This window comes from Anoplolepis gracilipes, chromosome 11, assembly GCF_047496725.1.
Source record: "Anoplolepis gracilipes chromosome 11, ASM4749672v1, whole genome shotgun sequence".
In the NCBI taxonomy this organism is placed as follows: Eukaryota; Metazoa; Arthropoda; class Insecta; order Hymenoptera; family Formicidae; genus Anoplolepis; species Anoplolepis gracilipes.
Window position 1 is genome coordinate 11,336,616 of NC_132980.1, and position 16,218 is coordinate 11,352,833.

Below are 16,218 nucleotides of genomic sequence, written 5' to 3' on the forward strand. Positions count from 1 at the left end.
ATGAGATATACTGAAATTGTGTGGATTTTAATAACTTATATAAATTTGTACATTTCCAAACTTGCGATGGATTATGAGGATGTTTAATTTCTAAAAGTTCAAAAGTTGCGACAAAGGAACACAGCTGAAGGAACATGCGATATTTCGAGAATTTTGAATCTCTCCTCACATCACAACGTTAATATAATCCATAGACTCTCGACATGGTCACAGAATGGCAGTGACGTGCTTTTTTTTCTATATAAAATATTTATTTTCGCGAGTATATGTATGTCGAGCATTCTTTGTATTGGAAATTACGCGCAGAGTCAACGAACTAATCGGACTATCCTGATAAACCCTTGCCAAAGAGTAAAGAGATTCTTCGGTCTTCAAAAAGTTAAAGTTTATCGACATTTAAAAAGCTTTTGAAACATACTATCTATTTGAAACATCTCCTACTTGATTATTAAATTATTAACCTTCGATAACAAGAAAACTGATACGAATAATTATAGTTTTTGACGATGAATTGTACTAATGACGAACATTTAACAAGCTGGAATGAACGAAGCGTACGACAAGTACGCTTACACGCAAAACACACTCAGGACGAAACGTCCGTGTCCTGGTGTTCTTGTCCCGTTGTTTCCAACTGCGACAATGTTCTCTGCAACTCCGCTCGTTCAGCCGGTTGTAATCTATGCGCAATTTCTAGAACCACGTCCAGTCTGATCTCCGGACATGTATCCAGAGCGTCCTTGATACGTGTCACCACCGCGTCTCTCTTCACGCACGTTATATTACGCGACACGACACTATCGTCCGTTTTATGTTGTGCCTCTAACCAATAGGTCGCGGCTTCATCTTGATCCCACAAATACGATTCCGTTGTTCCCTTGTCTTCGATGAACCAGCGTCGCAACATTGCGCCCACTTGCCTGACATCGAGACTCGGCTGCGTCGATAAGATCTGGTTCTTAATTTCCTCTTCCAGAAGCCTACGTCGTAATCGCCAATAAAATAATCCTCGCGCCTTCTTCCACGGTATTATCTCTTGAATTGTGTTCTTCTCTAACATTCTTTCTGGCGTGTCGTGCAGGTCGGCGAAATAAATGGCGACTTGACGGTACATTGGCTCCAAAATTTTCTCGCGTTTACGAATCTGGGCTTCGAGCTCGATTCGTTCCTCCGCCGTATTTGCGGTTGATAATTTCTCCTAAAAAGATGCAGTACGCGTTATAAACGAATTGAGACTTGAAGCGATTTCATGCGAAATCGTTGTATTTACCTTTAGCTTGCATATAACGGGATCGACTCTATGCATAGTTTTCACAATGTCCTTGTTTCGAAATTTAATCTCTACAATGCCGTCCGCTTCCAAGATGCCACCTCTGCTGGTATTGTCGGCAAACATCTCCATGTAACGAGGATTTATTGTAGGATCCACGACCGCCCAAGCACCACCTCTAAGCTCTCCATTCGGTGGAATATAAACGAATATTGGCTTGCAATATTGTCGCAGTCCGTCGACGATGTAGGCACCAAACTTGACAATTTGCTCGTACATATCTATAAGATAGAGAGAAAGAGCGAGAGATTATAAAATAACTGTAAAGATTAAGCAAACAACGATCGCGAAAGCTCACCCTTCATGCCTCCGGAAAAGCCTCTCCAGTTGGCAAAGATAAATAATGGCAGCTCCTCTCTTCCAAAATCTTGGATAGCTTGCGCAGTTTTATACGCGCTGTCCGGGAACCAAACCTGTCCCGCTTGAGACACGGTTTTAGCTTCGGAATCTAGATTGGCGGGATCAGCTGGCAAATGTAGCTCAACAGTTCTCGTTTCAACGGCAATAATACCGCACGGTATACCACCGAGCCTGGCTCGTCCAGTCACCACCGTTTGCGCCCACGGTCTCATTATTTCCTATTCGTAAAAAAGAAAAGCAAGTTAACGATATGAAAATTTGTTGAAAAATGTGAGAGAAAAGAAAGCACTTACGTGCCAGGATCCTCGGTCGAAGAAACCGCTGTCCCAAGTATTCGATTCGGTGCAAAGTTTGCCTTCTAGCATCCATCTCGGATCGTAGGCCGTTTTTGTGGGCATATAAGCGATCTCTCGATCGAACGGGTCGGTGACGGGTAATAATATCGGTAACGGAGCACCTTTACTTCTGGGAAAGTAAGTGAGCCATTTCAAGGCGGTCGCCACTCCGTCCAAGTCCCGAGCGTCGGTCGCGTGAGACACTCCGTTGTTGTGCATAATCTGCGTACCGCCCAGCTGATTGTTGCTGGCATAAACCTCGCGGCCCAGTACAGTGTTCAAAGCACGATAACCGGTCAGAATAATGTGCGAGTTTTCAATCTGTATCACCCTCTGGCCGAGACGCACTAGATAAGTACCGATACCGATCGCGCGGCACGACACTATAGAGATTGTAATGATTTCGTCGTAGGCCCGTGACGTTTCGCCCGCAATTAGACCGGCGTGCTTGAGATTCTCCACTCCTAAGCCGTCGTCCTTGCCGATAATGTCCGTGATCCTGTAACGGGACTCACCCGCGGGATCCTCGATCAATGAAGCCTTCACCGAGTTAAAGGATGCCAGACGTGCATAATCATCCGGCGTGAGATATATATATTTAAAACCTTTCTCCGGTTCGTTCTCGTCCTCCCATGCAATCCTGAAGACAGCCTTCACTTCCTCCGCGAGACCGATACGGGCACCAGAATTGGCCGAAAAATATATCCGAGGACATCCAAGCTGCCTCGCTCTCTCGGAGGCTCTGCAAAACAGTAAATCCTCGGGTATTCCGAACGAGCCTATTTGGCACGTGAGATCATTGGCGATGAGTATAACGTCTCGACCAAACGGGCATTCTGGAGTGTAGAGAATTAATCGCCACGCAATCATCCCAATGTCGTTCTCACCTGGCAGTCGCTTCTGCTCGACCAATTGTTCCCCATCTAATACTAATTCCACGACATCTATTACCGGATTAGGAATCGCGATTGGATTCTGATCATCGTTCAGTGGCCTCTCCTCCACGTATTTCTGCCACAGTTTCTCGACTTGTTGCCGAAACATGTCCGGCAAATCGTAGACGTAAGTCGAACCGGCGCTTTGTGCCTGGAACCTCTTTGCCTGGAGATAATCCTTGGCCAGATACGGCGTAGAGATCGGTAGTCCGTGCATAGGGCCCGGCCTCCAATTCGCTGCATTCGTCGCTGTCGGTGGATAAGACTCGAAACGAATGATACCCGTCTTTGGATCCGTGGCTTCCGTGTAAAGATGTAAATCAATGCTATATCCACTGTCGTTGGCAATACAGAGACGTACGTTGGAGGTCGGTTTCCCTGGCGCGGGCCGTATAGTCATCTTGATCTCGGCCTGTCGTACGTGCAGCTTCCACAATCTCGGTCCGTATCGCAACACCATACTAGTAACACTTTCTTCTATTCTACTCGGATCCATAATGACCGTGGGGACGAAATTCAAGAAGATGTGATTGCACTCGGTGCGTTTCGCGAGAGGATGCGAGAACGCGACCTCCAATTCATCCATAGCCTCAAGCAGAACACGTTCGCCCTCGTTGTGAAGATAATCGAAGCTCGCCTCTTTCGTGATAAGATCAGAGTGCCGTATAATCGAACGAATGAAGAAACGATAATCGGTAACCTGCTGGCCCTTGGCGACCTTAGCTTGACCGAGATAGAGATGCATCTTTTGATTCGACGTCGGAAGCGCTTCGAGATCATACGTTCGCATACGATTCAATTCCAATTGGAAGGCGCAACCGGGCTCGAGATGCCGATAGATCCTGTCCTCGACGAAACCTTCTCGCTGACGGAAAGTGAAGAATTTGGGGAACTGTCTCTTCTTGAGCGCGGCGAACGTCACTCTACGGATGCCGCGGGATATTAGTTCGTCTTTATTGGTGGCACACCAATCTCCAAACATTCGGGCCATAGTGGCATCATCCTCGGTGCCGCTCTCTTTGACCGCGATACTCAATATATGAACCGGTTCGGTGGATTTGTCGTTTGGCACCGCTGTCGCGGACGACGACATTCCATCCGCCGCCATGCTTAAGGACACGTTGATGGACGTGCTGTGTCGCGACTCGCTACCGGCAGCGTCTACTGCCTCCAACAATTTTGCAGAAACTATCGGTGTAGGGCTCGATAGATCGTCCAACAAATCCAAGATCTCGTCCGCGTATTGGCTAAATTGCTCGAGATCTTGGAAAGCTACCATCGCGCCCGCTCTATAATCTACCAAGGATTGATTCTGACGATTCGGATGATTGCTAGGTAAAACGAATTGGAAGTATACCAGTGGAATTTCGCCGGATAGCTCCAAGTGTTGCAAACACGTGAGATCATAACTGATGTAAGCCCGTCGTACGTAGACCTCCAAGGCGGCGTTACACACCGCGCGATTAGTATGATAAAAGAAGTCATGAAGAATATCAAAGATGGATGTTTCGGAAAGAATGAGCTTTTGCAAGTTCTCCGGATGGAAGTCGTGTCCGTACATATCCACCGCTGAAAGAAATATCGATTCCATCTGATTGTGTCTGAGTTCGTAGGCGGGTTGATGGGCGGCAATCAACACTTGTCTGGCTCTCAGTGCGACGCGACTGTGTTCCGTGCGATTCAGACTAGTCAGTTCGGTCAACGTGTTTGAGAGTTCATCGGTAAGACCGGGTTCGTTGGCCCACAGATGATCAATCAGCATAGTGACTAAGACGTTCTTCTTCGTTACTTGATTATGACTAAAAATCATACCCGTAACGGTCGCTACATCATCCTTGTACTTTTCTATTAGCGCGGAAACGCATTTGTCATAATGACCCTGCTGGAACTGGCTCTCGACCGTGTAATACTGTCGCAATAGTTCATGCACGGCGGTCTTCATTCGACCACGTATACCATTTCGATATCTCTGTACTAATTGTACGATAGCTTGGGTCGTCAAAAAGAATACATCGCGATCAGCTCTCTTGGACAGAGTCGCCGCGTGTCCGTCGATTACGGCGGCAATCTGTTGACTGGGAAATTGGGCTAAGATTGACGTGATGTTTCGCTCATATAACGACATCAATTTGCGAATCTTCTTCTCCACCGAGATCGGAATTCTGCCGGATATCGTAGCGATTACCTCCTGCAGTTCCAGTAACGGTAAATTGGGATCACGCAATGAACACATGAATTTCTCGATTAGTTCCCGTAAACGTGGTAAATGATACGGATCCGGCAGACAGTATCCGGCCAAGGTATTTTCCAAAGCGTTTCGGTACTTGGCGTGCAGGTGGTTCAATTTTTCCGGTACAGCGAGCGCTGCTGCCGCTGGGAACTGTCCCGTGTACTCTTGCGCTTTCGTCACCAGTGATGGATCATCCAGTTCGAGATGCGCGATTAGGGTACCGGCTTCCAATATAGCGCCAGGTCGTTTCACATAAAAGACGCTACCTGCTTCGCTGGCAGTGACGGTCATAATCATTTTCATCACCTCAATTTCGGCGTATGCCTGACCGGTGCCCACATGACCGCCGTCCTCGACCAAAAAATTAATTAGCTTGCCAGCGGACGGTGATCTTAGTAAGGATGGGTCGTTGTCCTTTTCAAAGACGCATGTCTGATTTCCCAACATTATTCTATAACGATCTACTTCCTCCCGCATGTAAGTCGTGAGGCTCGCACCGTCCAGTGAAACCAGCAAACCTCCGTCCGACAGCCGATGTACTTCTAACTCTTTGTAAGAACCGTTCATCACGAGGAAATAGTTATTAGGACCGGATTTGGCAGCTTGTACTTTGTACTTGTATCCATCGTTAATAAGCTCTACCTGTAACATGTAGGATATGTACTTTCTGGAAAAACATGGAAAATCTGGAATTCTCGGAGAATTTTTTTGTACCTGAAGAAATCAGGAAATAATAAAATTTTATGAAATTTTATTATTTCCTGATTTATTAAGACTCGGGGAATTTTTTAAAAATTCTCTCTTTGATAATTTTATTCCGATACTATAAAAAAAGAAAGAAAAAAAAAACGCAAAAGTACAACCTAAACAAGATTACATTCGAAAAAGTTGTTGTTGTGTATTATTTGATCAACGTCGAAAAGGAACTTACATCGACAACGTTATCTAAATCATTGCTAGCTTGTATTTGGCCTTTTTCTAAAGCTGTCTGAAATCCGGTGAAAGCGGCTGTGATTGTTCTATCGGCGATATGAAGCGCTCCGCAGGTGACAGCCAATAAGACATCCGGCTTATCACTGCGGACACGTTCCGCAATCAGCAAATCGAGCCAAGCAGTGTCTATATTATTCTGTTGAAAGGATTCCGTTTCCAGAAGGGTAATGAGATACTCGACCGTGGTCCTAAAATCGCCCCTGATACTTAATTCTTTCAGAGCTATGACTAAATTTTCTCTAGCCTGATTGCGGTCTTCACCCCATGAGAAGCAATGACCGAATTGCGAGTCAGCGAACTCGTGAAGTCCTCCCGAAGCGCCGACCGAGAAATAGCCCCATACATTCTTGGATGATCGAAAATTCAACTCCTGCACCGTGCCGGAACTCGGTTTAAAGCCTAAAAAAATAATCCAAGTTATAATTTATATACAGAATTCATATACGCCAAGTAAAGAAGAAGTGATTTTACCTTCGTCAGGATTTTCACTGGTAATTCTAGCTGCGATAACGTGACCCCATGGTTGAGGCTTATGACGTGGTTGATCAAAATCGATCGGGTTGTCGCCCCAGGGGCTTTCACCGTATAAAAGACGTATATCTTTGATGTGGTGTAACGGCAAACCCATCGCTATTTGTAACTGGGCCGCTGGTAAGTTTACATCCGAAACCATCTCGGTGCAAGGATGTTCCACTTGAAGACGCGGATTCAACTCCAAGAAATAATATCTGCCAGCCGTGTCGTATAGATACTCTACGGTACCGGCACTAACATATCCTACCATTTTTGCTAGTCTCACAGCCGCCTGTAGTTCAAACATATCAATAAATAGCGTAATGGATAAAAATGCCTTAATTAATGCCAAGGTTATAATTAACGACATTTATTTACCTTTTCCATTTCTTCAAAAACTTCTGGCTTAGCGATCACAGCCGGTGCTTCCTCGATAATTTTTTGATGCCTCCTTTGGATCGAGCAATCGCGTCCAAACAATGATATCGCGTTGCCATAATTATCGGCTAGTAATTGCACTTCTAAGTGACGAGCGCATTTGGCCAGTTTCATAATAAATATTGGCGAACCGGGTATTTCAGTCTGCACTTGTCTAAAAATATTAGAAATCTTTGCAATAAAAACAAATGTAAAAAAAAAAAAAAAAATTCTTTTCTGTGGCGACTTTGACGTTTACCTGAATAAGGCGGGTAACTCCTCGGCATTTTCAACTTTTCTGATCCCTTTACCGCCGCCACCTTCGCTCGCCTTCACCATGATCGGGAAGCCGATCTTGTTGGCCGCCGCCAGACACTCTTCCACAGTGGCCACGCATCCCTTCTTAAAAAGTTCTGACGATATTTTAATTTTTTTCCCGCTGTAATGCGCTGTCAATTCCGATCCTGACCAAGGAAGAGTCGGCACGTCCGCAGTTTGAGCGACTATGCTGGACGCGATTTTGTCACCTAAAGCCCACATGGCCCTCTCGGATGGTCCTGTCAAGGAAATGTGAGAGAGTGTAAATGCACACCGGCATAAAATTAAGCGTAAACGTGTGTGTACGAGTGTATTAAAAGTTTTGCAGGAAATTTGCCAACGGACCGCGCGACTTATCGGTCTTATAGATTTTTTTGTACAATATATATTCAAAACAGCCAAAAAGAAAGAGAGAGAGAGAGAGAGAGAGAGAGAGAGAGAGAGAGAGAGAGAGAGAAACGCGGTTGTATTTTTTTTCATTAAAATCTGATTTGTTGTATCTTTTTTTTATACCAATAAAGCAGATGTTATTTTTGTGGAGCAGTTCCGGAAGTTTCGGATTTTCCGAAGCGTGACCCCATCCGGCCCAAACTGCATGGACCTGAGTACGTATCGCGATATCAACGATTAGTTCCACGTTAGCGTAATTGTTGTTGTTGGTCCCACCCGGTACTGGCACGTACTGGTCTGCCATTTTAATGTACTCCGCGTTTGCCTTGAGATCTTCCGGGGTGACCATCACCACGAAACGCACAGCCCTCTCGTTCTTAAACATCTCGTATGACCAGCGTCGAACCGATCGCATGCATTTAACCGCCGCGATGCCATTGTTGGCGATCAGCACCTGGAAACAATCCAATGTAAAGATCCAAGGTAGCAGGCGTCGATGCTTGACAGTTTTGCTCGCGTTTTAAAGCCCACTCATTATTTTAGAATGTACGTTTTTTTTTTTTTTTTACCTTGTTGATAACCCTGGTGCCTCCGAAACGATGGACAAACTCTTCGGGAGTCGCAACAGTGAAGTCTTTCTCTTGGAGTCGATTTTGCGCCTGAATCATCACCGTACCCTGCGACATGCTGGGCCTGTCAAATCACATATCTTTGTATAAGCATGCGTTTATTATATATTATCGTAATTCTTTTAAATTATATGTATGGTAAACAGAATATATTTATATTTTATACAGGTATATAAATATTCTATTCAAAATATATGAATATACAGATGTATAAATCTAAAATAGAATATTATATACATATATATTCTTATCGCAAAATTTCATAAATAAGTATCAGTCAGTTATACTGCATTCATTACGAGGAAAAACATTTCATATTGTCAAAAGAATATGACGTAAAGTATGTCGATCGATCGCTTGTTTTTCTTTTTTTTTTTTTTTTTTTTTATACCAGTTGAGTCAATTCGATTAATAATTATCTGGCGATTATTTTTCTCGCAGCATTGATTAAAATTTCCTTTTTTCCGAGACACGCTTGTCGGCCTATGAAGCTTGTTCATATACATCCGGAAAGTAAAATGTGATTACGTTATTACTACAGTTGACAGATGAGTCGCTTTCTCGTCCGTAGTATTTTCCACGTCGAACCCGTCGTTCTTCGTGCATTTGCCGCTCATGTTCGTGTCCGTTTTAGATCCCGCGCGCATCAACAGATTATCCGAGCTCTTCCAATTTTTATCCTTCTCCGTATTTTGCGCCAACACAAATCTCTTCATCCGCTTCATCGCGACTCTCAAAAATCAAAACTGCTCCAAATATTCAACATCTAAATAGAATAAACTAGGGTATGATGACCATAGGCTGCAATTTTTTCAAGAATCGTTACCTAGTGCGCTTTTTTAGTCATTATCAAAGATAATCGATATTTACAGTAGTTTACATGCATACATTACTCGAAATAACGATATTGTGAATCCTCTGTGTCATATTTTTACTTTTGACTACCTGCAAAGTTTTTCATTTGTCCTCTAAAAACTCTTACAATATCGAATAAATTACAGTTAAGCTATCGTAATCGACGTTAGACATATTATAAAGATATATAAATTGTTATATGACCTATGATTTTTATTTTCGTTTTTACCATTTTTTTATAAATACTATGGCCATCTTTTCCTTAAAAGTTGGGTAAGATATTTTGATAATATAAAATTTCTATGAAATATTTTCCTTTTAATTTCGATAATATTACGTAATTTAAGCTTCAGGGAAGATAATATGCCAAACACTATTAAAAAATAAAGATATGTTTTTTGCATTTTAAAAAACTATGGCCATCTTATCCGAGTTTACCCTATAGGCGGATATTAAGAAACATGTGTGAAATCCAGGATAATAACCGGATGCTTGACAAATCATTCGCGCAATAAAATCAGCAAGGGATCAACTTGATTTTGCTTTTCGCTTGTGAATAATGCAAATGATGCGACAAAGACAGGAAAATATAAAAAAATGTTTCTTTTTAAAGTTGCAGTCAGTAGTCAGTACAACCTTGAGATATACATATAAATGATCACGCAAACTATCTTGAATTTTACATGTGTTCTTACATATACATATTATAATCATATTATCTTTATGCCATCGTAAAAACATTACCACGTTAGTCGTCAATTACATCGCAATATTTTTCATTCTATAATTAATAATATAGACAAAAAAGGATATAGTGAGAAAAAATTAAAAATCATGTAAAATTGGCAAAAAGGAGCTGTGCATGATGAGATAAGCAAAATGAGGTTTTTTCCGTAGAAGTGATAATTTATGATTTTTCGTTTAATACGAGACGTCAGTCTTGCACACGTCAATAAGTACCTGTTATCGTTTAGTTATCACGAAAACTTTTACGCGATACATGTACAGGCTTTATGCGCTCTCTGAATTGCAAAATTCTATTTACCACTGAAAAATGAAACAAAAAAGAAAACGATAGAACGAAACGAACGAATACGTAATACACTTATCGTAGTGTAGACCGTCTTGGTAGAAAGGCGAACGTTTACTGACAAGTACAAGTTTCTCTATCCGATTGACTATTCATTGCTTAATACCGCAAGAATTCCCCTACCTTCTTTATGATATTTATGAAAAAACGTATGATACATTTATAATAATTAATAACGTTTTTTTATTAGAGCTTAGAGCTAAGAGGAATAATATGTCAATTGGTTTTCCTTTTTTAATCTCGTTATTGTAATTATTGCGTGACGTAATAGAAAAAATAAACACGTATACAGGGTGCTCCGAAATGACCGGTAAATATTTTAATGGTAGGTTCTTTACGTTTTAGAACGAAAAGTTTAATACAAAAATGTACATACACCCTGTATATATGTTCTCTTCCGATATATTTGCGAAACTTATTCTTTTCTCATTAATTATATCGTATATATAATTTAATCTAAAATATAGAATGTGAAAATTTAAATATATGGAAATATGAGAAGAAACAGTTCAAAAAGTTAAATATTAATACAATTTTTTAATCGTGATTTAAATTTTTTTCGAGATTTATCGAAATGTCACTGTGATGATATTTTATTTTAAATGAAAGAACTGATTTTTTTTAATTGATTTTTTTCAAATTATAGGTAATTATAGGAAATTGTCAAGATACTTGGATAAGACAAAAAGTTAATTTATAAGAAATACCCGATACATACTTTGGAATTATGATATAACGATATTTCGAAATATGATTGCATACTTTCTTGTCGAAGCAATTCTGCAAATCATGTGTCAAAAATGATTACATCTAGTTAATGCATTAGAGATTCATGAATTTAATATTGCGCAAAAAATTTTTAGTTTTTAAAATTATTCATGATTTTGACCTCTCTAAAAAAGATTTACTCGTGTTATTACTCTGAATCAAAATTTGTAATTTAATTTTTGTGTGTAGTCACTAATGAAACAGTTAGTTTGATAATATTAACAATAATAAGATAATATTTTTAAATTATATCCACACACACACACACACACACATAAAATAAATATTTATTTTAATGCTACCAAATGTATTAATTTTTGTCACGGATAATTCATAGTTGTCTCTTGATATTTCATTTATTAAATGTCATAAATAGAGTTTCGTATCGCGCAAAATAATAAAATAATACGTGAAAAAATGTTGCATAACAACACGTGTATCGATATGATGCGTGATGTAATATTTCAAAAGTTGCTTATCAAGCTTTTTCGCGCATATACACAAATCAAAAAGCTATCGTCATCAATTATATGTTAAAACAGAATTTGTGAAGGTTAAAATTATTTTTATCAGAATCTTCAAATTATTCTCTCGTACGATTGCCACATTACGCGTATTCATGCTAAAGCAACAATGAATAAAGATTACGAATTCGTAAACTATGGTTACACTTTCGTGCTCAGGAAGACTCGAAGCGTGAAATGTATATGCGTATGTTACGTATTATTTTCTTCATTCGCGATATCTCTCGATATTTATGAAAAAAGAAGGAAATGACACAATTTTTCGATTCGACATATTTTTCATTTTTAAAAGCTGCTTTTTTTAACGAAAAATTATGGATATCATGTTCGATTTACCTTATTTATGGACTTGCGTAATTATAGTAAAAAAAAAAAAAAAAAAAAATGAAAAAAAAGAAAAGAAGAGAAAATCATCTTTTTCGTTTCGCGCGTTATCAGCTCTTTCGGAGTATCTCGCGCTCAAAAAAATGATCTTGCAACGTGAAGAAAAATCTTTTAGATGTAAAAAAATGAACTGAAACAGATAAATTATTAGCAACGACTGTGATACTGCATATATTTTGCACTTGATCAATTTAAATGACAGACAGAATTTATATCAGTACTATTAGTATAATTTAGACAGAACATTTTTCTGTGGTGTCTATCTTGTTAAAGATAATTATATTTGTGATTAATATTTTTGGCAATGGAGTCTAAATTTTCTAGAAGTATTGCTAGAATATTGCTGTTATAAATTCTATATGTGACAAACAATTTTTTAGCAGATACAAAAAGTAGCGATAAATTTTAATCGAGACATTTAGAAATCTATCTACATTAGCAAAATATTTTTCTTTTAGCGCGTGATACGATAATCACTGCAAGATCGAATTCGCAGCGCATTCGTAAAAGAAAAAATATAATGGAAAAATATAAAAATTTTAGATAAATTTTCCGCGATTTATCTAAAACGTGAATGCAATAACGACCTTGAGAGGACACGTGGTGCTACGTTTGTGAATTTGAAAAAAAAAAAATTTGTTTTTCTTAACTCCGAATAGAACGTATATAACAGCCTGAATATTCAAACGTTTAGTGTCACAAGGTCTCAGAGGTGAAAAAGATTAAAGTGCCAAAGAGAGAGAATATACGTCCAAGTCGTTCTTTTCTTCCTCGTCCATTCCTTTCCCCACCTCTCCCACCGCATAATTGATTCATAAATATAGTGTTATTTACGCTGCGTGTTGCGTAAGAAAGCGTTGCGTAAAAAAGTTACGAATTTTCGACTACATCACCCCGATACTTGAGGTTTCATCTAGATAGTCGAAACTGTGTATATATATATATATATATATATATATATATATATATATATATATATATATATATATATATACATATATGTATATATACGATGAGACATTTGTAACAAAGTCCCGTCTTGCGAAGTAGAGGGAATCCTTCTTCGGAGAATCCACTTGTTATTATATAGAAACACAATCACCTGAGACGCTTACGGCGCTCTACCAGTCCTGGGGTGACATTGGTTTGCACCAGCAGATGGGTGCTATCGCTCCCCATGCTCGGGAAGCTATCTTCGATCTCCTGTACCTCGCTAGGATCGGGATCGGGATCGGGGTCGGGCTCCCCGACGACAAAGCTCACCGGTGCCTCCGACATCTTTCTCGCGCGAATGGACCCCGGGGAAGGAGCGACACAGTCGATGATCTCCTGACTGGAATCTCCCGTCGAAGAATCGGACTCCGTTTCCTCCGCGACGTTACCTTCAAAACACACAATCGCCATATATGCCCTTGCTAGCGATTCCAGGATGACTTGCAACGTTGTCTTAGAGATGACAAAACGATCCTCCTCTTCCTCCTCCTTAGAGGAGGAGGAGGAGTACAACTTGGAAAAATTAATAAGCGACGAGAAAAAGAGGAAAGGAAAGAAGAAGAGCGTGCACACCGTGAATGCATCTCGTTTAAAAGATAGAGAGAAAACGGTGTGCGTGGACAGCAAGGAATAAAGAGTACTCTAAAATGTTAAAAATGCCAATTATACGGAATTTGAAGAAATACCAAAAAACAGAGAGTCCAGAAGACGGCGTAGCATACAGCCTATAGCTACGTTCTTCGCTTCGACGTCGCTTCACTCCCTACGTCGAGTGACATCTAAGAACGAAGCGCGGATGCGGTTCCTGTCTCCTGGTCAAGCCGCGTCAGGGAATCACTGGACTAAGGGAGCCGTCCAAGACTGAATCGCGCGCGTCCCACCGACTCGCCAAGAGTGTTCAAGTCGAAACACGTTGTTGCAATAACGCTACACTGTAGCGGTGGCGCGATATCGTACGAGCGGACACGAGCTAAGCTCAAGTGGGTTCAAGGGTCGTTGCGTCACATCGCCCTCGATGTCACGGCGGTCCCGCCAATCCCGAGGTCACTTTATGATTATCCTTTACATGCGACTCTGTCGTGCTGCGTATCGGTCCAATCAACCTTGGATTCCGCCAGTCGAGTTTTACGACCTTTTCAGAAGACTTCCGAATCGATTCATCACCTTTAAGAAATGAATTTCCTTTATTTATCTTTTTCAAGTTTCTCGCGAATCCACGAGCATCGAACAGAACGACGCTCACGCTTCATTTCTCTATCCACAATTTAAGAACATTCAAACGTTTCGTATATACTTATATATATACTTCACCTTCAAAGACTGACTGAACGCAATCATTCTTATATATATGTAAAAAAATATATTATGCACTGCACATTTATGCAGTTTGACGTACGACATGTAAATTGTTTTTAATCTTTCATTGTGCTACTATTTTGCAAAATGATATGTAATTGGTATATATATTCGCGATAAATATGAAAAACGATAATATTTAATCACCTGCGTATTTATGCAAATAAACGTCAAAATCAATGAGATTATTGATTATGTATTTGCAAGCGATTATCTGTACAAAAATAAATATTGTTTATTTCCATTAACATAGAATTGAGAATTTTTGCAAATATGTTGTTTATCGCATCAAAATGACAATTCATTAATAAACTTAACTCTTAAAAATCACATATATAGATCTTTTAATCCATATTTTAATACAATATCCCGGGAGCTTTAATATTAATAATTAATTAAAAAGTTAAAAATTTATTTTTTAACGTTTGTTGATCATATTTTTACAGAAATTGTCAAGAAACATACATCAATTTTTGTAGATTTTTTTTCAAGCACTTTAAGACAGCTGAACCTGCATCAAGACATTGTAATTCATGTGAACAAGAATAGAGCAAAAAAAATGTGACTTACAAGGGTTAATGAGAGCGCGCTCGTAAATTAGCGCTGCGTTTATCAAAGAAAAAAAAAAAACCGAGACAAAATAGAATAAAAAATTAATATTCCATCTAAATTCGTACATGACATTTTCACTTCTTTTCAATCCACGCTCCTTTCAGTAAAATCTCTACCGAGGAAAATCGCGTGTGCATACACATTTCGAAGACGATCGCGTGATGTTTATATAGATTTTCGCGAGGCGAGGCTGTCAAAAATCAACGAGCGGCGTGTCTGGCGATTGGTCGGGCAGAGTGTCAGGCGACGCGCCGGCGACGGTGATTGGTCCCCGCGACGCGGCGCGATCCGCCGCTGCGTGCGTTCACGCTGGTGACGTTTCACGGGCGGAATCGCGCTCTTCTCGATCGAGTACCTTCATCCCGGTGCGACGGCGAATCTCTCGCACGTTACTCAAACACGCGGTACTCGCGGAGACAAAACGCAGACTTACCGGTGACGAATCCTGCGCGGCGGAGTCGCCCGCTCCTGCTTGAGGTTAGGTTCGTCCCTCCGTTCCTGTTCTGTCATTCGAGTCGCTCGCTGTCACGCTGGTCTCCGTTAAGGGCCCCGATTCGGCCGATCGTTGCTACCGTTTCGAATATTTATTTTCTTCTATTTTATTTTTTTTTCTTTTTTTTTCACGAATCTCACTCGCGCGGACGTTCGCTGGCGAGGATCGACGAGTCGCGCCGTTTCGCCGTGCGATTCCAATTTTTTTTTTTTCACTTTTCCCTTCCGCACACGCGATCGCGACCACTGATTCTCGTTATATGCAGAAATGCGAAAATTTCACCGTGTATACCGACACCGTTCTACACCTCTTCGCTGATTCGCCTTTCGATTGTCGCGTGAGTTTCCTACACGTTTTTACCGGTCGGCACAATGCGTATGCAAGTTTATAACTATGCAAGGCAGGTGTCGCGAAATGTCAACGAGACACGAGCGCAGTTGGTCAGGATAGGCGCCCTATGTGGACCGCGTTCGAGGAGACGCTATTGGTGCGAAGACCACCGTTCTATCTTTGTTATCTACTCCAAGTTAAATAAGGATAGAACAAGTTTAATAACGTTAGTGTCTTCCCGAACGTAATCGTAATTACACGCACGATCCGCGATCATTTTGAGTCTCGATTCGTATTTAATAAAAGCATGAATATAAGACAGAATATAAGTCAAATTGTATTCCGTGTCTCGGAAAATAATAT

General features: G+C 40.6%; 1 protein-coding gene across 6 annotated transcripts; it reads right to left on the reverse strand.

The window, feature by feature from the left end:
• Positions 1-8: 8 nt before the first annotated feature.
• Acc (acetyl-CoA carboxylase) lies at positions 9-15,893 on the reverse strand. Of its 6 annotated transcripts, XM_072902082.1 has the most exons (13): positions 15,466-15,893; positions 13,751-14,228; positions 13,174-13,453; positions 8,391-8,514; positions 7,945-8,275; positions 7,373-7,670; positions 7,075-7,288; positions 6,655-6,988; positions 6,122-6,582; positions 1,984-5,832; positions 1,629-1,908; positions 1,271-1,551; positions 9-1,198 (listed from the first exon to the last, which is right to left on the reverse strand). In XM_072902082.1, exons 2-13 carry the CDS (start codon positions 13,782-13,784, stop codon positions 587-589), a joined length of 7,098 nt encoding a protein of 2,365 aa, XP_072758183.1. In that variant the 5' UTR covers positions 13,785-14,228; positions 15,466-15,893; the 3' UTR covers positions 9-586. The 6 variants fall into 6 exon arrangements, with proteins under 6 accessions (XP_072758183.1, XP_072758188.1, XP_072758186.1 ...); XM_072902087.1 differs by lacking the exon at positions 13,751-14,228 and having other exon boundaries at positions 15,466-15,892; XM_072902085.1 differs by lacking the exons at positions 13,751-14,228; positions 15,466-15,893 and adding an exon at positions 8,979-9,216 and having other exon boundaries at positions 13,174-13,306.
• Positions 15,894-16,218: the final 325 nt, after the last annotated feature.

What these genes read in the sequence shown, in the direction of transcription:
- Acc (XM_072902082.1), bottom strand. Translation starts at nt 13,784, where the DNA reads ATGCTACGCCGTCTTCTGGACTCTCTGTTTTTTG. An exon ending in GAGCGCCGTAAGCGTCTCAG is followed by an intron (nt 8,515 to 13,173) that starts GTGATTGTGTTT and finishes GTGATTTGACAG; the next exon opens with GCCCAGCATGTCGCAGGGTA. An exon ending in CCGTTATATGCAAGCTAAAG is followed by an intron (nt 1,199 to 1,270) that starts GTAAATACAACG and finishes GCATCTTTTTAG; the next exon opens with GAGAAATTATCAACCGCAAA.